General features: G+C 33.2%; 1 protein-coding gene across 2 annotated transcripts; it reads right to left on the bottom strand.

Moving 5' to 3' along the window:
• Positions 1-775: 775 nt before the first annotated feature.
• LOC107909516 (ADP-ribosylation factor GTPase-activating protein AGD3) lies at positions 776-10003 on the bottom strand. Of its 2 annotated transcripts, none has more exons than XM_016837070.2 (19): positions 9710-10003; positions 8010-8086; positions 7284-7384; positions 6924-6994; positions 6604-6666; positions 6312-6356; positions 6106-6171; positions 5941-5988; positions 5745-5840; positions 5612-5653; positions 5103-5318; positions 4854-4985; positions 4515-4739; positions 4251-4337; positions 3833-4171; positions 3313-3455; positions 3111-3204; positions 1516-2006; positions 776-1421 (listed from the first exon to the last, which is right to left on the bottom strand). In XM_016837070.2, the coding sequence occupies exons 1-19, from the start codon at positions 9986-9988 to the stop codon at positions 1307-1309; spliced, it is 2730 nt and encodes a 909-aa protein (XP_016692559.2). In that variant the 5' UTR covers positions 9989-10003; the 3' UTR covers positions 776-1306. The 2 variants fall into 2 exon arrangements, with proteins under 2 accessions (XP_016692559.2, XP_016692560.2); XM_016837071.2 differs by having other exon boundaries at positions 9023-9922.
• Between the last annotated feature and the right edge of the window lie 14259 nt (positions 10004-24262).

A 24262-nucleotide genomic window follows, 5' to 3' on the forward strand; every position in this document is an offset into this window, starting at 1 on the left:
AAGTTCAGGCACAACAAAATCAAAACCAACGTGCACCAAGAGAGGAGGCGAGATACATCTTTCTCTCATCTCTCTCTTTTCTTCTCAATTAGAAATGGAGAGAAAGATGTTGACCAGAGAAAAAAAAATTGATTAAATTCATTCATATGAAATATAAGAGATCGACTGGTACAATTGTTGGGCCAGCTAACAAACTTAGCCATAAAACTAGCCCATAATTCAACTCAGCAGCTCCCAACATAGCTTTCTTGTTGGATCTCATCACCCGCTTATGCTTTAACTGGCTCGGATTCCATCTTCCTATTAGCTACCAACTCTTCAGCTTCTCCCTTGGATTGCCTTCATTTCCTTCCTGTTTACTTGTTTCATGATAGCTTTGGTTACCCTTTAAATCGATTTTGCTTCGTTTCCTTCCTGTTTCATGATAGCTTCCTGCATACCAGTTTCTTCTGCTTTGTATTCATCTGATACCTGAATTTAGTTTCAATTTTTAAATTGTTATTTAGTGTTATATTACACTAACAAGTGAGGAGAATGAACAGAAGAAAATAGTTAGAAGATGGATCAGATGAATACAAAGCAAAGGGATAAACTCCATTGTCTCCAACAAAAGCGGACAATAGTAACTAACAAATGTTTGAAGAAATATAAAAACTGAACTATTGTGTACTCATTCAGTGTCAATTATACGTGATTTCTTTAACAGAAATACTAATACCGTTTTATCACCGGCTAAAACGTAAGACTAATACAAATGAGAAATAAAAAATAAAAATAAACGACATAAAATATGTTTTTTTAAGTGCAACCACGAAAAATATTTAATTACAGGCACCAGAAAAAAGCACCAATACTATAATATATAAATTAAATGTACATAACACACCAACTACTCTAAAATCTAACATCAACTCAACAGCTACATCAATGATCCAACTAATAAATAACACAACACCGCATTGCATTATTACTTTAGCCTTTACCCTTTAGCCATCCCCTCCCTTCCCCTCCCCTCTGAAGCAAGGCTGTCAGCTGATGGACCATTTTACTTGCTTTTAAAACCATCTTTGTCCTCTAGGGTACTAATTTTCACATGTACCCATGGGGGCAGCCTAGCACTAGCACAACCTCCCACTTGTTTTTTGTTTAGTACCCCTCCCAATATAGGGGACATCCATGTCAACTACAACCGGCTCTAACTTTTAGATATTGTTATAATTACACCAAAAAAACCAACACGAATGCATTTTCAAATTTCACACTTCAGGTACAGCTCAAACTCCAATTTATTTTCTTTTCACCCTAGTTACCCGTTTGAGTCTGATAATAAAGCAAGGACCTCACTGTCATCAAAATCTGATTCCACTGCTAGCTCAACAGGGGTTTTATTTTCCCTATTTAACACCTGCGGATCTGCTCCCCTGCAGAAAACCAACACGTTAATAAACTCAACATGTAAATGACCGTGAAAACTAATCAACTATTACAATATTTTAGAAAGGATCTGCCAGTAACCTGGTAAGGAGTAATTTAGCAACTGCAGCCTTGCCCTTGAGAATACATCGATGAAGTGGTGTTTGACCTCTTGAATCCATTACATTTATATTTGCTCCATATTGTAATAGAAGTTCAATCATGCCAATGTCACCCGTTTCACAGGCAAGGTGAAGTAGGGTACAACCATCTAAATCGTCTGTGGTTTGCCCTTCACTGGTACCCACCAAGTTGAAAGAGCTAGCAGAGGATCTGTCTGATGAATCCCCTGTGATGTAACTGGAGCTGTTGTTACAGACATTTGTATGTTCCTGCAGAAGCATCACTTTGGCAAGGGTTAATGAAGACCCAGAAGATTGTTCATACACTGCATTTAAATCTACTTCACAATTAACAATATAACGGTATACAGCCTTCTTATCATTGGCACGAACACCCTCCCAAATCTGTTGTGCAACTGATTGAGGATGTTGCTCATCTTTCAGCTTGCAAACAAAAAGCTTTTCTGCATACTGAGATCATAAAGAAAACAGAAAATTCTTTCAATTGTTTACACACATCAAATAATTAGAAATTGTTAAAACAAAAAGTATATGTTTTATCTTCAAGCCTGAGAATATTCTAGGTTTTCATGAATCACCAAATTAAGTGCACAGCGTGAAGGAAGTATCGATTGGAGTTAACAGAAATAAGATTATCTAAGCTTCCACTATTATCCACAAGGTCACCTTATGCCTATCTTAAAGGCTTAAAAGGAAAGAAGTACAGACAATTACAAGAAGATATCTTCACATTTTTTGACAGCTTAAAACAAACAAATTCTACCAAACCAGCTCTCTTATTAAATGAAGCTGAAACGGCCACAAGTAACTATTCACATTGCTCAAGTTCTAGAATTAATATTTGTTCAGCAGACCCTCCAAATTTAATTTTTATCTAATGTTTGTGTTCTAAGCAGTGTCTAACTGCAGGAGCTAGAACCCTTAGAATGCCTAAGGTGCAAGGTTGTCTGAGTAAAGCAAGGTCAAATATGCATATGAAACAGTCCAATTTACTTTATAAAACAAGCAAAAGTCTTCCCCCCCCCCCCCCCGGTTTTTATTGTGGGCTATTATGCATGATTTCCTTATAATCTCATGTTTGTTGTTGAATACTCAAATATTCAACCGTAGAAAGTCTGATATTGACCCATATTTTTCTACTACTAAAAGATAAAGTCACCCCCCCCCCCTTTTTCTGCGGGTCATTATGCATGATTTCCATGTAATCTCATGTTCTTTGTTGAGAACTCAAACATTCAAAAAAGTAGAGTCCGATATTGTCCCATTCTTCTACTGTGAAAAGGTAAAATTTAAAGAAAATTAATAAAAGTTAAGAAAATTAAATAGATTTTCAATCAGACATTCCCTTTGCACCTACTACCTCACCAAAAAGCATGCCTAGGCACGCAAGGCATGCACCTTATCAAACGTGTCTCACCCGTAATTGAAGTACAATTATCCAACATTCGAGGAAAATGCAATAATGCATAGACAAGAACATCTATTATATGAACTCATAAGCAACTACAGGAAATAGTAAAGAAAATGTAAAGACTACAGTCGAAGGAAATTAACCTTTGCATGAATGAACTTCTCCTTTACAGAAATAGAATCAGAATGACAAGGTTTTCCCATAAGCAGCAGCTGCGGTTTATCAGACTTGGAAAAGCTTCATCACCAATAATAAGCATTAGCAACACATAGCTAGAGAACTAAGTTGGTTTTTATTATTACTACATATACTGTATTTTAATCATAAGAAAAAAAGATTCTTTACCTTGGAGTAAGATCAACGTGGAAAGCATTTCTGGAGTGCAACAATTCCTCCCAAACTGAGTTAGCAAAGGTATTGCCCAGAGATTGAAACAAACTTATAACAGATGGGTCCCACACTTTTACATCAAGAGTAAGCGACCTAACCTGAAATATGAACCAACAAAAACATCAGAGCTACACAAAGGACAAAGCAACATCACTAAAGATTACTCAGGATGCTTTTATCCAGCTAAAAGAATTCACTATAGCAAGAAAACAGTATACTGCATAGAAACCAAAAAAATACAAATTCCAACAAGAGACTAATTATTCTCTTTATTATCAAATTCCTGTAATCCAATCAATAGCAGAAATAACTTTTCATTCTGTTTGTATTACCATGTTCATTACTGAGAACCATTCATCTTTAGAAATAAGAAAATTCAAGAAAAAGAGCAATTGATCAATAAAATACTTCTCTAGAGAGACGCAGGTTTTCATATGGATGAATAAAAATGTTGTATATAATCTATTCACTTCACCTTCGATATATGAACACCAAGATTACGGTGAACACCAGAACACTCGATACAAAGAAGAACACCCAGATTCAAAGATGCCCAATCAGGTTCAGGAGCACCACAATCTGCACATTTGTCATTCCCAGATACTCTTCGCAGTACATCAATTGGCTTTTCATTTTTTAGACAGGACCTTTGATGTTGTGAGGCTCTTGATTGGCGTTCGTTATGTGCACTAACAAGGTTTCTCTCAGAGGCATACTCTTCAACACCAGTGTGATCAAAATCAGAACTTTCAAATGAACTACTCTCACTGGCAGATCGATGATGACCACTTCCCATGGGACTAGCAGAGAGACACTGAAAATTTATAAGAATTCAACAGTCAATAAGTTGATAAGGAAGCAACGAGAAAAAATTGTGCTACATAAATAATTACCCTTTCAGGAGCCTGAGAACTAAGCAAAGAAGCAATAACACCAGTTATCTTTTCAATCCAATCCATTTGATCCAGTGCACTCTCTGCCTGCTCTGACAAGCACAAAAAAAGCATTATTGCAGTCAATTTCCAAATAATAGCCCTAATCCTACACAAGTGCAATTTGGCCTGTCAACCCAGCAATTGATTGATCCCAGAAATAAGAGAAATGCAAAGATACAAGTTAACAGCTAATGAGAAACACAGTCTACACCTAGGTCATACCTGCAAGGTGTAATTCTTTGTAGGAGAAATTATCCTAAAACAAAACCTCAAATCTGACTGGTCGGCATCAACTTTAATTGTTGACGTAAGCAGATTCACTGTGTGATGGGCAACAGATTTTTCATCATGAACGCCACCATGATAATGAGAAGAAAGCCATCGGCCCAATAATCCAGATCCAAGTTCAGAGCTATTTCTCTGACCAGAAAGCTGACTGCCAGACCCCTACTCACCAAGAAAGATCAAGAAGAGCAGAAGAGAGCTTTCATCACAAAATGCACTTCAAGCACCCTACTTTCAATATTTTTCAAAAAAGCAGGAGAGGAGGAAGAATCTTACAGATGATTTGCTGCACTGCTTGCGGTAATAATACAACATTCCACGGCTATCAAGGACAAAAAATCTTCTTTTCCAGTCTCCTCTCAAGCTTGATGAACGTTTTGACAGATAGCCTTGTCGAATGGTTTGAACCTGTAGGAATATTCAGAGTTTCAGATGCAGATATACAGTACATAGATGCAAAAGCATCAGAGGACTAATAAAATCTAACAAACAGAAATCTGGGATAACTTAAAATCTTCTTTAAACCTTTCCCTTCGCAGCAGACTGCATTACTGCCTCTATCATTTTATGTGAACTTCTACCTATTGCTTGTATACCATCTCCATTAGGAGATCCATTAGAACCATTAGAAGACAATCTGCTCTCTCTGTCAACCTGCCGTTTGTACTCTTGCATTCTTTCATTTAAAGCTGCCTGGTCATATTTGGATCTTTCCCTTGATTGCCGTGCATAGGTCATGACCTGCAGGACTTGTATTTCAACAATTAGCACATATATAGGCATAGACATAGCAATCATCAATGACAAGATACAAATTTTATTTTTGCTTTGGTTAGATTCAAAGCCATACCAACTATTAACCATGCATCCTATAACATGCTATGACTAATCTCTCAAATAACTGATACCATATTCAGTATAGGGATAATATTTTTCTTTTTCCTTTGAGTAAAACAATTGGATGAAGAAAATACAGCTCAATCAGATATGTATAGAATTATGTTTTGGTCTGGAGGAAATTTAAGATAACAAACCTGATTAATATATGGCTCCATTTGATGCAATAATTCATAGCCCTATAAACAGAAAAACTTCATCATGACCAATGCATTTACCATGTGATAGAAACAATGTGAAAGAAATTGAGAAGTCCTGCGACAAGATAACCTGTTTGAAGTATCGAAGATGTGCATCCATAGTCCCACTAACAGCTTCCAGAAACTCAAATCGCTTTTTAGCTTCAACATTTGAAAGAGCAGTTACCTGTAATTGTAAAAACAATAGCTTAATCACATATATTGAACCACATTCGAATTGTCACAGCAACATCAGTTCAGAAATCATCTGCTAGCAATTCACTCACTAGATTAAAGCGAGCCTGCTCAAATGTTGACCTCGCATTATGAAGTTCCTAGAATAACTCCAACGATGTCAGAGTATGTAGGAAATATTCATCAACATGAAATCTATGTAGGAAAGAATGTCATGTACATGAAATTATAAACCATCAAGCCATTTTGCAAGATACCTCTTCCAAAACATTGGCAATATTACTCTTTGTGCTTTTCCTGAGTGAAAGAAACTTTTCACGAGCCTGCAAGATTATTCAAACCGGTACAATATAACTATAAATTTGATTGTATGCCAGCTCAAGACTATAATATCATATTCAAGCAACGTAACTAAGCAAGAAAACAAACTACAGTGGAAAAATGAATTTAACTTCTGAAGCACCTGGTCATAAACGAGACTAGCCTTGTCAAAGCGTTTACGTGCTTCCTGCACTCAGATAAGTTCTTTAAAAACAAAAGGCTAAGCAAATAAAACAGATAAAACTAAAAAAAATACACAGATTATTAAAAGGTCAATGAATCCATAGCAGAGCAATAAATAAACAACCTATGTTTCTCTTAAGAAGACTAATTTACATAGCAATAGTTGATAAGGTTGCCCAGCTTTTAGCTAGTTCCAAATCTTCCCTACTTTGTAGGGCAACTTAAATCTCATTTGCAATAAAGGCGGTTACCTTGACGTCAAGTAAATCCCTATTGACAAACTGCATTAATTTTTCATTTAGCTCGGTTTCAACCTGGAGAGAAAAGAAAGTAGTTCAGAAATAATATTATCGTATGCCAATATAGTTGTAACATTTGCATTCTCAAAATGTTTAAAAGAAATATTTATATGTTGACATCAGGACATGTTTTAAAGATTTAATGCATTAAAGTCTTAAATAGACATGAAGAAAACAAGCAAAGTTGTAACTTTAATGCATTAAAGTCTTAGGTCTTCACTGCTCCATAATAAATTTGATATTCATGCTCAAACAATATTTCAGAAATTTACCTGTGACCGAAGAACTTCCTTGTATGTTCCAATTTCTCTCAATGCTATGGTAAACTTGGTCATAACTGGTCCTAAAGAGGGGAAAAAAGGTTCAATTACTGCTATGGTGCCATACCAAAACATAATATACACAACATGTCAGATACGGGAAAATTTTTGAGAAAGCAAAAAGTAAGAAAAGGCATTTGGATGTCTTATAGAGATCAAACCAACAATTATTACAATAGGAAGAACACCAAAGCAAAAATAATGAAGCCACTGAAACTTAAGACCGCCTGATCTCTTCAGGTGCAAATCTATCACCAATATTCAAGCAAGTAGAATAAACAACTTTGGCACAAAATTAGAACAAATACATACCACCAAAAGCAACACTAATAGGGTCATTATGTCCTCCACCGAACATTTCAAGGGCACTTGCAAAAGCAATGTCCCCATCATATCCCTCGCCAAGTCCTTCACTGCAATCAAAGAAAAATAATATGCAAATAAATATTTCCCCAACTCATGGCTCCAATAGCAGGCGGTAGCAACCCCCTCCCACTTAAGAGGAAGAAACCAAAAAAGGAAAGAAAAAGTCTATTCCAGTTGAGAGCTACAATTATATGACTGCTTTTACAGTAATAGTCAGGAAGTTTACGAGTACCAGTATCCTGGTGTAAAACCACAAGCATGGAACCATGGTCAAGTACCAAAGAAAAGTAACTAACGGATACATAATTATTGAAGTTTTTGTGTTATAATGCAAGGTTGCATTCAGTTTTTTTGTCATATGTTTGACCTACAGGTAAGAAAGAATGTTGAAAAACATAAGAAACTTCCATAAACTGGCAGAAAGTTGAGAACAAATATGGGCAATGACTACTAATACATGGTAACAGAAACCCTTTATGTTCGAGAGGCATAAAGCAACAAACAACAAATACTTTGCCCATTATAAAGACATATCGGACTATTTCTTTATTTAATTTAGAATTCAAGTTTGGCCATGTCACATTCTCATACACTTCTTTCATTCACTAAAAAGGGAACTTGTTTTGATTAAAACAATCAGATTCATAGATACATTTGAAGATATAGACGTACGTGTATTTTCGGCATCCTTTGAAAAACCTTAAGCTTCTCTCACGTAACAACTCGGCGCTTTCCTCCATGCATTGTATCTGTCTCACCAAATAAAATTTATAAATTATCTATACATGGTCCATAAATAACCAAACAGATATACTATCTCATAAAGCTCTAGCATTAGAGTCCATCAGACAAATAGTAGGGTTACTATGCGTAGAACACAAAATTATGATACTCAAGTAAGTATTAAGAACTTTTCAAATCCATGAGAAAATACAGTTACAATATAATTGTAAAAGTAAACAATGTCTTTAAGCAAAAAGAGATACTCCATCCCACTATAATCAGCATGTACAAAATACAAATGTGGATGTAAAGGTTAGCGCTTGACAAAGATACTCATGAGATAAAAAGTTTACTAAAATTCTCCAAAGTGATTCCATTCTTATCTCATCCTATTCATAAAGAGAACTTAATCACATCAAATTAAAAAAACATAAGAGATCATTTGAAAATCAGTGCCCTATAGTTTCAATTTTCAGATAATAAATCTCATAGCAAACCAGGAGAGATCAAGGATCACTCTTTAAACAATCCTTTAAACCCACCAATCATGGATACTGATAGTCAAGCTAGATATCGAACTAGGCACATGCTCCAACTCTATTTAGAATAAAATAAATCTCCCCAAATCTACAAAACATTTTTTATGCCAAAATATACAACCATTAATTATACAAAAACTACCGCTGATCTAGCCAAATTCTTTGAAGCAGCCATTAGAAAGATAAAATTAATGGGGAAAATATTCCCGTTTTATTTTGTTTCTTTTGCCTTATTTTCTCCGACAACCAAAGGGGAACAAAGCACTGAAGGTTACAAAAACGGCAATCAAAATAAGCAACCTGAAATAATTCAGCTAAATATGTAAACAATTTTGGGGGGTGGCGGGGGGGGGGGGGAGTATGTAAATCTACAATGTCCTCGACTTCGTTCCAGCTAAGTAAAGAACGTCGAGAGAGAGAAACCTGCTTGCGAAACATGGGAGAGTCATCGAGCTTAGCGAAATGCATTGTGGAGGCAACGATTCTTTCTTCTCTTCACGATAAAATCTTAATTAACATTACATCAATGCTCGATCCTTCGTAGAATAAGACTAAACCCCTGAGATCTCCCCTTCACTCTGATTCAAACCCTCCCAAAAAGTAAAGACGCGGTGACTTGACAACAGTCGGCTTCCAGAGCAAGAAATTCAGCTCCATCAACTCGATTCACATGGATTTCACGGCATTTAATTTAACAGAAAGTTTTTTTTTTAATCTTGTTTACAGTTCTTTTTTTCGCTTTATGTGTAATACTATTTGCTTTGAAGTTTCAATTTAACACAAAGAAAGGTAAAAATATATATAACCGAAAAAAGATAAATAAAATAAAACCCTAGAAAAGAGAAAGTGGAGGAGGAAGGAAGGGACAAGAAAACATAAGATTTTGATTAGAGGAGGTGGAGGTTGTTTTTAAGGGTGAGAGCCTTGGGAATTGAGTGAGTGAGTGAGTAAGAAATTAAAACAAAAAGGAAAAAGAAAAAGAAATTAATTAGTCCATTTTTCATACATTAAACCTAAAAAATGTCCATAACATGCGTGAAGGTGAGACACAAAGACAACTTAGATAAAAGCGAAAACACAGAGACATAATTAGCCCTTCCCTTCCCTTACTTTTTCTTTCCCTTTTAATCTACGATTTCGTTTGGTGGAGCCAAAATTTGTAACAGCGTGTTGTGAATACCAAAACCTACGTCGTCGTTTCGAGGATGTTCTTGAAAACGGCGTTACGACTGTGTGTTTCTGACAGGAGTTACCTTCCTTACCCCTCCCTCCTTCAGAGAAAAAAAAAAGGAAATAGAGAAAGGAGAAGAGTGCAAGTGGAGAAGCGTGTAATGAAATATCTACTTTTTGAAGTTTGAATTGGGGAGAGATTGGTAAATAACGCGCCATGAGCGAGTGGTAGTAGATCATAGAAACTGAAAGATGCTTCTGTCTCGCTAACTCAGCAATCGAGGAAGCGGGACCCAAACTAGAACTACTCTTTTTCCCTCTTCCATTTTGATTTTCTTGCTCCGGTCGGTCCCGTCACCTGCCAAATTTTAATTATCATTCTTTTTGGATAATTGAACGCAATCTCCATAGATTACATTTCCATCCATCGTATTCATATATGTTCCATAATCATAATAATTTTTTTAAAATTCGAATATTTATTCTTTCTAAATGTAAATTTCTCTGAGACTTGGAGTTGATCAAAATATCTAGCATATATATTATGAATCGGTGGAAAGAGAGGAGGGCGAAGGGTGGGGACCTGAAAATTAAAATTGTAATGGAAAGGCAACCAAGAAATTTCAGCCTTACTTGAGCACAGTTACTCATCAACGCCCCCAAAATATCTGCAACAATTGAACATGACATTTGTTGTGGGCATTTTTGTTCTGGGCAGTCGAGGTGATAGATCCTCTCCTCTGCTCTTGGAGACAGTATTTCTTGGGACTTAAGTTTGCTTTTCGTCCATCATATGTTAAGTTCTATATTTCAGGACAACATTTCTCGAGCTTTGTTATTGGGATATGAGAACATGTTTGATTGCGATTTTTTTCCTTTTTGGTATGAAAGTCATTTTATTCGAGCTAAAAAGATGGAGACTCTAAATTGTTTTCCCGACTATGTTACCTATTTTCATGGATTTCTTATAAAAGGTTTTGGTCATACTTGCTAGCATGTAACAACGAGCTATCTTATCAAATTTCTTTCAACGTTTTCTAGTCTTGGCTTGAATGATCGAAAAGCAATTATCATTAATATCTGTTTTTAGTTTGTCGTAGTTCATGACAATCATGAAGTTCCTGTTCTATTCCTTATAATTATTTTTATTCAGTTTGTTTAGTAAGGGATAACTATCATTTTCAAATCGAAAATAAAATATCCATTCATTAATATTTTTGTATTAAACAAATATTTGAAAAACCTTTTGCAACATTTAATATGCATGAAGATGATGCATACATTTTACATTAAACCTTGAAAATATTTGTAAGTCATTACAACGATAATTCCTACACGCATTGAATTAAGTCACCTTGGGGCGATATTAATCAACTAGTAAGAACATGGATTTCTATCCAATTAATACGTGAACCTAATCTCTTAGGTATTTACACATACTAATAATTGTTTCGCATTTAGCCATCATTCTAACTTAAGTAAAACTTTGTGGGAAGTTACTTAATTAGAATGATCTTAAGTATATAACCATCAAATCAACACCCATCACATCATGTACCACAAATGAGTCGTCTTGGAACAATCTCAACAAGTAACATGTATGACTAGCTATCTTCTACAAAAAAGAAAACTTCTTCAGTGAATTCCACATGATAATACCTACCTTAAGGCCGACAAATTATCATATGCTATCACGGGATAGTTATCTCCTTTAAGGAAATCTCCTCAGTAAAATTCACATGGCAATACCTACCTTTGGGCTGACAATTCATGTCATCACAAGAGACCATAATTGAAGGTCATGGGTCCTGTTTAGGGATCTTCTCCCACTCAGTCTTTTAAAAAAACATGAAAGCTTTTTATTTCTGGTTTCAATCATGAATGATTAAAATGTCATGACAAGTACATGCGACATTTTTTTCCTAAACTATATTGGCACGCTTATCATGCATATGCATGGACACACATTCCGGTCAATTTAAAATTCATCATGTTATAACATAAAAAGAAGAAATTAAATTGAATCTAACCAGCGAAAGTTTCTACTATTCCATTCTATAAAAATAAACAATAAATTTACATTTATTATCCCAAAACATACTTTAGGTCTTCTACGTGAAAATTAAATATCTTGGTTTTGGGTTTCTTAAACCCAAAACGCCCAAAACTTTGAAAAAGTCACTGAAGGGATCTACTGTCAAACTGTCGTCACCACTATGGGTCAATGTTGTCTTCATTGCCGATGTCACCGTCACTACCATCGTCACTGTTGTTGACAATGTAATAACCTAATTTTTAGTGGTATTAAAAAATACGATTCTGGAACCCTATTTTCAAAATTCGAGTCAGTAAATATCAAATATGAATATTTACAATGTTAGTATAAAAGAGTGTTGATGTTTGGTCCATCAATTTTGTCAATATAATACTCAATTTAGGTAAAGAGGCTAAATTGCAAAAGTCTAATCCCTATAGGTTTTTAATTGACTAAAGGCTTGAGAACTTAAATGGAAATTCTTAAATGGAAATTAACCAAAGGTTTAAAATGGTAATTAAACAATTTATCATAGGAAATTAGTGGAGGGTGATGAAAGAATCCACTATGTTTGTTTAAAGAATGTTTATGTTAAATAAAACATGATTAGTTTAATTAATTAAGTTAATTAATCCTTAATCTTGCTATATAAGTTTAAATAATGCAAAAAGATGTCATCTTTTTCACTCATCTTCTCCATTGTCGAATTTGAACGAAGGAAAAACTCTTTGAAGCCTTTTACATTCAGTCATCAATTAGTAAATATATTGAAGTCATTTTCTTGTAATTTTTATGAAATTGAGGTCATGAGAGCTTAATTTAGCTAGCCCATGTACCAAATTGCAAAAATTTTAAAGTTTTAGAAAGCCTCCATTGTTGATTTTTGAATAATTAGGCTTGAAATTGATAGATTTTAAGCTTAAATTATGAAAATGAGCTATATAGTAAAGTTAATTCAACTTAATTATTAGTTTCGAACATAGAGACCAAATTGAATAAAATGCAAAATTATCATGAAATTTTGGCAGGAATATGAAGTAGAGGGTCCCTAATGAATATGTGTGAAATCGATTTTTATATCAAGACACAAAATTAGAAGTTATGGCTATTTTGAATTTAGGGACTAAATTGAATAAAATAGAAAGTTTTAGTGGTTTTGAAAATGGTGTTCATATGGATTCATTCATATCATGGAATAATATGAAATTTTTTAGTATTGATTGATTGTATAAAATAATTGTTGAGATAAAAAATCGAATCAAAGCAGAGTTAACCGAAGAAAAGCTAAAATTGTTGATTAGTCCCTAAAAAATCAACTTGTTTGGTGTTTTGATCAGGGAAGTTCATATGACATTTATTATTTTAGGTTGCCATATACTTTGATTTTATGTATGTATGTTTGATTGTGGCTTGACTAATTTTGAATTGGTATAAAAGGTTAGAATTGGACAAAATTGAAATGTGACGTTTATATGTGTAAAAGATGCCCGTGTGAGCTTAGTAAATGTTAGGATACGATTGGCATGCCAATAAGGTATTGTGCACGTTTGTACGAGATTTATTACAGATGTTATCAAGGTCTAGCATTTGTTGCGGATTCTCAAGTATTTTGTGACACAATTTTAGCTCGAACAAGTAATCTAATATGTTGTTATAAATGTTTAGTCCAGACGGATAACTTGATATGCATATATTCAGCCAGGACAAACAATTGGTGTGGTGTAGTTACATGTGTATCTGAGTTCGTTTACTAGGGTTCTTCAGGCGAAATGGTTTAGATGAAATTGAGAATTTGAAATGTAATTAAATAAACTTGATATCCAAATTGAAAGTCATTGAATGGATTGAGTTGTAAATGATTCAATTTTGTGATCAATAATAGCATCGACAATTGACTTGAATTGTGTACACTTGATAATATCTATTAATTGTTGATTGAATGTGCTTTTCTAGTTAAGTCACATAATAGTGACATGAATTGGCAAGTTAAGTGATTGTATGATTAAAGGATCTTGATTGTAAATTAATGCTCACCTTGTTGGTGTTTTGATTGCCATGTCTAGCCAAAGTTGTTCAAGATATAGCAGCTTATAATGTTTAGGTAAAAGTAATGCGAGTCTTGTACAATACTTATGAACTTACTAAGCAACATACATGCTTACCATTATTGTTTTCCTTCCCTTTTAGATAGTCGCCTTGCGAAACTTATCAAGCCGAATCGTCTTGAAGCTCACACTATCATTGAATCGGTAGTTATGTAATCATTTTGAGTCCAGGGTTGTGGTATGCATATAAATGTCTTGGAGTATACCCTAGTGTGTATAAGTCTTGTTGAATTGAAAATTTTGTGATGATTATGGTAAATGATGAATTTGAATGTTAAACATGGAATGTGATTTAGTAATGCATAATTATATATAGCATGTTTGATGGTCTTGCTTGAGATATGCATTTGGTGTATGGTTGTTTTGGTCTATTGCAAGGTTGTATAGGTTTTTAGATAATAGAAATGTACAAGTATGCAAAAGTTGGGTTGGATTGAGCATGGTTGACATAGTTAGGTGGATATATATATTAGACAGGCTTAAGTGATGAATGGTTAAATTGAATGGTAGTAAATGATTTGGCGAATTGAGTTTATACTTAAATTGAGTTAGTTTAGCATGGTGAAATGGTTTTATACTTGTGAATGATTTTATGATAGAACTTGAAGATTGGTTTGAAAGTATTTGAATTGATATCAAAATGTGCATTTTTCCAAAAACAAGGACTCATCTCGATGACCAACATCCCTCATTGCAACGTCAGTCAACAGTAAGTGATGTCGCGACGTCAAGTTGCATGAAGTTGCAACATGACTTATTGTGTTAGCAACGTCACGAAGTGGAAATAATGAAGTCATAACGTAGGTCTTGAATTTTCAAAATTTTATAATTTGGTCGTAGTTCATGCTCGGGTTAACAAAAGAGCTTTCGTAAGCTCGCATAAGACCCAGAAATGATTATATAACATAATTTGAATGTGATTGATACTTAATTGCTTGTGCGAATGATAAAATGCAACCTAATTGATTGTAATTGCTCCGACAACGAATATAGCATCTTATAGTTCAGACCCGACGATCGGGTCGGGCGAAAGGTGTTACAGACAACCCTTGTTGCCGATTGGCCCACCGTCGACTGTCGTCAACTTTTTTCGGTTGGCTCATTGTCGATCTTTTATTGGTTGACTGGGTTGGGTTTGCATCATTTCAATATGTTTTGGATGCACCTTGATATTCGGGATTCATCCTAAATTTGTTTCCAGCTCACATGAATTATTCTAAAAAATTAAAATAAAATAAAACATACATGGAGATAATAATCCACGATCTAATTACATATATCAAATTTTAATAAAAACCTAAAATTACACCCAGCCTAATTTCTAGGAATAAAAAACTTAGCATAGTTATTTTATCATATATAGAATAAATTAAAATATATTCATTTACATGCATAACCCAAAACATGCAGATAATTACAATAATACCACATCTTGTCAAAATTAACCAAACATGAAGAGAAGAGAAAATTTGGTATCGGTTTATACTATAAACATAATACAATTTGACTCTGATACCAATTGTTGAAAAATTTTGATTATGAAAACGATTTACTATTAAATCAGAAGTTTAAAAAAAATTCAAAATCAATTTGATTTGTGATATTTATAGCAATAAGCATTCTACCGAAAAGTACTTGTGTTTTGTGTGAGACATATTTGAAATGTTCTCGACTTTCAACCAAACAACCTTCTCCGCTATCTTCGTAGCTCAAATTGCGTCGAGCGTAGGCTCGAACAACAAGAACCAAACATAACCAAAAACGATTTATTACTGTCAATAGGAAAGTAACTCTCTCAATAAAAATCTGTAGAAATTATTATTCTCAGAAAATAGAATTTATTCTAAGAAAATAAAATTCCTCTACTTTCTGGCAGAATAAAAATATATGAAACTTATATTTTTAATGACTTTACTAATGTCATCTATTTATAGGGAGAAATAAGGGAATCCTAGTTGAATAAGTATAACACAAATAATCTTCTAGTTTAACTAAAAGAGCAGGCCCAATCCTGGGGGTAGTTTGGGAGTAGGGTCCAACCCTAGGTCCAGGGCTGGAAGGGGCCCAAAAATAAAATTTTCAGCTTTTAACGTGGAAAAAAAATCTTTAGTCTTTTAAGTTCTTTTAAACGCTTAATTGCAAGCAGGAAAAAAAAGAAATAGGACCCCAATTTTTTTATTTTATTACTAGTATATGTTTTTATTGTATTATATTATATTTTATAATTTTTTAAAAGGGGTCTCAATTTATTATTTCGCTTAGAGCCCCAAAAATGTCAAGAACAGGCCTGTAGAAGAAAGGGGTGACACACCCTAGATAAAAACACTAGGGTCGCCGCCCTTCACATGTAAAATGAGGGGAAGTGAGCCTTTCACGTATTGGGTCAAATTATATATGCTTCCTAGACTTTTAACCCGAAACTTTATAATTTAATCCAACTCGATATTTGTTTTATATTCCCAAAATAAATATTATTTAATTAATTAATTTAGTTAATTAAATTAATTAAACTAATTTTCTAATTAAATAATTTTCTTAACTCAATTCTAATTTCGTTAAAGTCATGATGACTTTACTGTAAAAGAATATATGATGAAATATATTTAATTTCCATATTCAATGGGTTCATAATGACTAATTAATTTAATTCTATTTTCAAACTTTAATTAATTAAATAATAATTCGAAACCTTGAATTAATTCTCAAGTCATTTCTATGTGTGAAAACACATTCTTTTGTGAATGAGACTCATTTCTCCAACTTCATCATTTCCATTCATTTGGTTTTACGTGCAATTCATTTTTAGTTTCAATAAGCTAGCAGAGGGACTGATTAGACATATATAATTAGGGCTCAAATAATTTATAATTAAGATCTAAATTTTGACCTATTAATTATAAACTTACTTAGTCACGAAGTCATTCCACTATAGTATCATGACTGAGCTTTTCCTTATTACATACAATTGCAAAAGCTACTCAATAAGTGCTTGTCCAATGACCTTGTCATAATTGTGTTACCCTCATAGGACATCTTTAATCTCTTTGGGATAAATTCGCTCTCCCAATATGATCATATTTTATCTCATGGTAACCATTACATCTTCTTTCATGAAAAGTAAATTACTATCAATTAGTAATTAAGTCATTTATCACAAAGACAAATGATCCGTGGCCACATTTGTTTTTTATCTACCATGTAATGCTGATGAGAAGATATTATTTACCTATTAGTTGGGCTATGAATTCCAATAATGACTGATGCTACATATTGCAGAAGTTGTATACCTAACGTACCAACTTTTGATTCCTTATTTATTTGAACTCAGGCTTAAGGTATGCCACACTATGAACGTTACAAGTGAATAAATCCATAGAGGGATCTAGGGTCTATTCTACTTAGGTATTGTCTGATGTACTTTCAGTCCAATCAGTCACATATATGTATCTATCTTCTAGGAGTCATCCGCTCCAATGCTCAAGACAAACCATCTCCCCAATTGGACTTGATAGACAACATATTAGTCTTTCAATCGATTTGTTCATTTCTGATTAGACTAAGGACATGTTTAAGTTCATCGACTAATACAAGGTGTCTTTTGTATTACGATTCGACCATGTAATATCGCTTAGTATTAGTTAAACATTAGATAACCAGTGAACCAATATTTACTTCCATTTTGCGTTGCGTGCAAAAATATTAAGGACAATATATGAAGGCTATTAATGTAATTAATGGATGTTATCATTAAACCAATTTGTTCGAAAAATACAAGTATACAAAATAAATACTACACCTAGGGCACCAAATCCAACACACTTACCAATAAAGTACATGTAACCGCCAGTTTTTAATGAAATCAAAACAGTGGTTTCGGGACCACAAATCCGAGTCTGGCAAGAAAATTATTTTAATATTATTTCATGGTATGCATTATGATTGAAATATCGTATGAAAATTTCGTTAAGAAATTTTTACCGATTACATGTTTAATTAGATTGTAACACCCCTAACCCGTATTCGTCGCCAAAACAGGGTTTAGGAGCATTACCAGGGTTTACCGATCAGGCTCAAATATTTTATATTACTTCACATTTGTAACAGCCTAGTTTTAGCTAAATCAAAACAGTGGTTTCGGAACTATAAATCTTAAGTTGTAAAATTATTTTAATATTATTTTTTTGTATTTACAGGATGTTATTTAATATGTGTGAAAATTTCGTGATTTAATTTTACCGATTGGTTATTTAATTTGATAAAAGGACTTAATCGCGTAAAATACAAAAGTTGCATACTATTTTTTAAAGTGCTTAATTGCTATGATTAATTAAATGTGAGGTCCTTATGATGTGATTAGACCATATTTAGTGGATAATGACATAAATGGTCATCCATTATATGATTTTCTAATGATTTCATTAATGGTATTAAAGTAAATTAGTAAATAAAGATAAATTAAATAAAACAAAACATAGTTATCATCTTTCTTCACCATCTTCAACCGATTTTGGCTAAGAAAGAACACCATTTAAGCTATTAAGGTTCGACCATGGTATGGTGAGTATTTTTGTCCCATTTTTAATGATTTTTATGTTTTTAGAGTCGTTGCAACTAGTACTAGCTAACCTGTGTCTCTGATTTCAAAACTATTAAAGATTTTGATAGTTTCCATTGATGAGCTTATGTTCTCTTTGATGTTTAATGGTAAAATATGAATATTTGATGTTAGATTTTAGTATTTTATAAAGTGATTTTTGATGAAAATGTCAAATAGGGATTAAATTGAGAAATGTGTAAATTGAGTGGTTGAAATGTGAAATAAATGCAAGTTTTGGGCTGCTAGGGACCTCTAATAAATTCGACTAAGCATGGGTGTAATGAAATTTTGTGTAATTTGTGATTTTGTGAAATAAGGACTAAATTGTAAAAATGTGAAATGTTAGGGGCTAAAGTGAAAAATGCCCATTTATGTGTTTTTGGATGAAATTGAATGAATATGTCTTTAAATAAGTTAAATTTGAATTGAATTAGATCAAGAAAGGAAGAAATTGGATTTGGATCGGGAAAATCGAAAGTTGTCGAATAGTCATTCCGATCCGTTCGTTTCCAAACGAGGTAAGTTCATAAGTAAATAAATGTTTTTGAATTTAAATGTAAATGTTATATACGTGTCCGAATTTGATTAATTATAGATATAAATATTGCCGAATTTGATTGTTTTATATATTGCCGAATTAATTCGTATATAACTATACATTGCTGAAATTAATTTGTATATGGTTATACAATGGTGAAATTGAATTGTATATGGATATATATGGTTGTACATTGCTAAAATTTATTTGTATATGGTTATACATTATCGAAATTGATTTGTATATGAAGATAAGTTGCCGAATTAATTCGTATATGAATATACTTTGCTGAAATTAATTTGTATATGGTTATACATTGTTGAAATTGAATTGTATATGGATATAAGTTGCTGAATTAATTCGTATATGGTTGTACATTGCTAAAATTTATTTGTATCTGGTTATACATTATAGAAATTGATTTGTATATGAAGATAAGTTGCCGAATTAATTCGTATATAATTATACATTGCTGAAATTAATTTGTATATGGTTATACATTTTGAAATTAAATTGTATATGGATATAAGTTGCCGAATTAATTCGTATATGATTATACATTGCTGAACTTGATTCATATATGGTTATACATTCCCAAATTGATTTGTATATGATTATACATTACCGAATTTGATTTGTATATGAATATATATTGTTGAATTGATTTGAGCATTGGATGACTGGTTTCGTGTATGAAATGATTTAATTACGAAATCGATAACTCTGAATGAACCTTAGAAAATGTATTTGATATTGATGACATGATATTAGGACTTTGGAGGTGTGATTTCGTGTAAGACCATGTCTGGGACATTGGCATCGAAGTAAGAAAACGTGTAAGACCATGTCTGGGATATTGGCATCGTATATGATTCATATAAGACCCTATCTGGGACAGTGGTATCGATATCCGTTAACATGTAAGACCATATTTGGGTTATGGCATTGTACGAGCTTTATATGATTTCTGTGTGTTCTTAACAAATCCGAATGTGAATTTGAGCTGAATGGTTGAGGTATGTGTGAAGTTATATGTTTATGAAATATAAAGGTAAGTTTAGTACTTAATGTAATAATATGAATTTATATGAGTTAGTTAAATGTATATGTGTTTGAGATATATTTGAATTCGACCTAGTTGAATTGAATTATAGATATCATTGAAATGATTTATTTGCTTATGGCTTACTAAGCTTCCAAAGCTTACTTTGTGCATTCTTCCACTATTTTATAGATTATAGAAGCTAACTTGGACTCGGGGATTGTCGGGAAACGTCATCACACTATCGATCATCTTGTTGGTACTTTTGAAGCTTTGTATATATGATATATGGCATGTATAGGCTAGTGAACTTTTGATATATTTTGAATTGTAATTCTAGCCATGTGAGTTGGCTTGGAAATGGTATATATGATGGGGTTGTGTTTAGGATTATGTTATGAGATGAACCATGGTAATTGATGTGTATGTATATTAGCTATGTGTTTAGCATGCCTATTATGATAGGTGACGTTTTGATGATTAAATGATGGCAAAGAATGAATATGTTTTATGATTGATTGGTTGGTTATTTAGGTACGGTTCTAATTGGTAAATAATGACTATGTTTTAGGTATATTTTGTTGGTTATATATATAGTTATAAAGTGACATATTGATGTTTGTATTAGGTTATGAAATAGTATAATTAGCTTAATATTGAATGATGGAAATTAGTATGAATTTTAAGGCTAATTTGCTAGCCGAATAAATGAGAAGTGAATTAGTTGTGTATATGAAATTTTGGCATGATGCTTAGCATATAAATTTGGTATGTTTGGTTCGGCAATTGAACTTAGAAATAGTTATTGTTATTCTGGTGAATTGCGCATAAATTAGTAGTATCAAAAATATATTGGCCATGTTGTAATGTTAGCTATTGTCTTATATGCTAATGAATAATATGTCGTGTGATATGGGTTGACTATGTGATTCAATTTTACGAATTTGATTAGTAGGAATAAGAGGATGGTTATTAGTTGAGTTCGGAAAAAAAATTGTAAAGGAGATTATATTACTTTGTGTTTAAATTGTAATGAATGACTGTTTTGAATCGTGTTTTGATCAGTAATGCCTCGTAACCTTAATCTAGCGACGAATTCGGGTTAGGGGGTGTTACAATATTCATATCTGAAATTAGTCATAAATTTATCATATCGTCCCTTATATGAGCCCTCGAGGCCCAAAACATACATTAGAAACAAGTTGGGACTAAATCGGAAACTCAGAGAATTTTTCGTGAAATTTCAAAATTTTCCAAGGTGCAGGGGACACATGCCAGTGTAGTCAGGCCGTGTGGCTCACATGGCCAAGTGACACACCTGTGTTTTAGGCTGTGTGGTATTTGAAGTAGGGCACACGGTCGTGTCCCCAGCCCGTGTAACTCTCTGACTTGTAATACATTTAAGTGCAGGGGTCACACGGCCAAGCTACACTCCCGTGTGTCAGGCCGTATGATCAATTTTGAGCATTCTGTTTTAAAATTTTAAGATATAGGGGACACACAGCTAGAACACACGCCCACGTGCTAGGCCGTGTGTCACAAACGGCTGTCACACACGGCTGAGACACACGCCCGTGTCTCTGCCCGTGTGAACAAAATAAGGTCATTTCCAAGCCTTATTCTTCACCCAATTTCACCTTCCACCTATATAAACATTTAAACACATTCAAGAGCCAATTCAAGACATTTAAACCTAGCCAAATTCAAGTCTTATGCATGACATATTAATACCTATGATCAAATGTCCAACTTACCAAGATAGCCTAATACTTATAAACATGTTTTACCAAATACACTATCATAAACTAATATCCAATATACTTATATGATTTTCCTCATTCAACCCTTTAAATATACTCATCAAGCATATTAAAACTTTCAACCAACATTAAATTGCCATCAATGGTAACATTTAACTTATACATGTCATTATTACCAAAATTAGTTTACTATTTATATATATACCGAAAAGTCTGGGGGATAGTGTGATGTAGCTTCGACCAGCTTCCAACCTTTACGAGCCTCCGAGTACTATAAAATAGAGGAAATAAGATAAAGTAAGGCAATTAGCCTAGCACATATAACCTCAACAAACATGTTAGTCATGTATTTCATGTGAATAACAAGAACAATGATGAGCTCATCAGGTATCGAGTTTCCAAGTATTTCATCATGCATATACAGATAATAGTTTCATTTTGATTTCACATGTTCTCATGTCAAAATTTCACCCGTTGAATCATTTGAAATCTCGATGGATATTTGGGTAGTACACCTGAAGTGTACAATACTATAAATCCGTCAATTCATATCCGGGAGTGCTTTTATGAACACTTAAACAGAAATTTCTCTCTCAAGCACTATAACGGGAAGCTCATTGAGCTTTGTAACTAGAAGCTTATCTAAGCAATATAACGGGAAGCTCACAAAGAGCCTATAATGGGTAGCTCCAAAGAGCAATTAACAGGTAGTTCCGAAGAGCAATTAAAGGGTAGCATCGGGTAGCCATATAACGGGAAGTTCAAGCGAACACTAATGGGAAGCTCACAAAGAGCTTTTAATCGAGAAGTTCACGAAGAGCCATATAAAGGGACGCTCATAAGAGTTGCTGTGTGCCCATAACACATATAGGGTCACAACCGATCGAGATGCTCCAAAGAGCATTTAACGGAAAGCTCGTAAGAACACTATAACGGGAAGCTTGAAAGGGCTTGTAACGGGAAGCTTGAAAGGGCTTGTAACGGGACGCTCTTTCGAGCTACGGTATGTTCGCAACATATGCAGGAACACTACCATTTCAAGAAACAGAACCCTATATCCATCGAATCTCATTATCCAAACGGGACTTATAGGGATTTTCAATTATGAGATCAACTGCATACACATATATGACATTTACACAATTTACATATTCAACACTCAATATAAGCATATAAATATACACAATTAAGTTACGCGAACATACCTCGACAATTGTTCGTGACTTGTAAACTACTAATCCGATAAATTTTCTTTTCCACGATCTAACATCGTTTTTGATCTATCCGGATCTATACGAGAAAACTTAACATCAATTTAATAAAATTTACATTCAATTCAATCCAAGTCACATCTTAGGCAAAATTACTGTTTTGCCCCTACACTTTTAATTAATGACGATTTCATCCCTAGGCTCGGAAAATAAAATTTATGCAATTTAAATCCTTATCCCAAGCCTAGATATTTTCATATATATATCAATAGACGCCCATGAATACCATGAAATTTTAGAATTTTCCATGAATTTAACAACTTTCCAATTTAATCCCTAAATAATAACTTCATCCAAAATCCTTTAATAAAATACCTTTAAATATCCATCAACATCTCAATTTCATCATATAATAACTAAAATCATATAAAATCATCAATGGTATCTTCCAAAACTTTCAACAAAATCAAAAACTAATGAAATGGTTAGTTAGACCTAATTGTAAAAGTCCCAAAATATAAAAATTTCAAGGAAAGAGCAAGAATTAAACTTACATGAAGAAGATATTGAAAAACCAGCTTAAGCCCTTTTCAATGGTTGTTTTATAATTGAAAAATGGTGATGAAAATGTCTAGAATTTTAATTTCCCTTTTGTTTCACTTAAATTTGGCAAAATTTACAATTTTGCCCTTATTTCACATCAATTCCTTGATTTTTCTATGCTTATACCGCCTCAGCCATCCCATGTGGGTTCAATTTCTCTTTTAGTCCTCTTTTATTTACTATTTAGGCTATTTAATCACTATTTCTTTAATTAGCAAGTTTTACACCTTTTTTAATTTAGTCTTTTTTAATTAATTAACTATCAAAACGTTAAAATTTTCTAACGAAACTTCAATAATACCTTAATGACACCCTGTAAATATTTGTAAAAATATTTACAGCTCGGTTTATAGGACCGAGATCTTGATACCTCTTTTCTAAATCACTTAACTAAATAAAACCTTATAATACACAAATTACCAATTCAAAAATCTTCTAAAAACCACATTTGGCTCGTAAATATTAAATAATAAAAATTTACAAGCTTATTTTTTGGATTTGGTGGTCTTAAACCACTGTTTCCAACATCACTGAAAATCGGGCTGTTACATAAATGGAAAGGACCAAATTGCATAACATGCAAAAATTGAATTCTAGTAGCT

This window comes from Gossypium hirsutum, chromosome D02, assembly GCF_007990345.1.
Source record: "Gossypium hirsutum isolate 1008001.06 chromosome D02, Gossypium_hirsutum_v2.1, whole genome shotgun sequence".
NCBI lineage: Eukaryota > Viridiplantae > Streptophyta > Magnoliopsida > Malvales > Malvaceae > Gossypium > Gossypium hirsutum.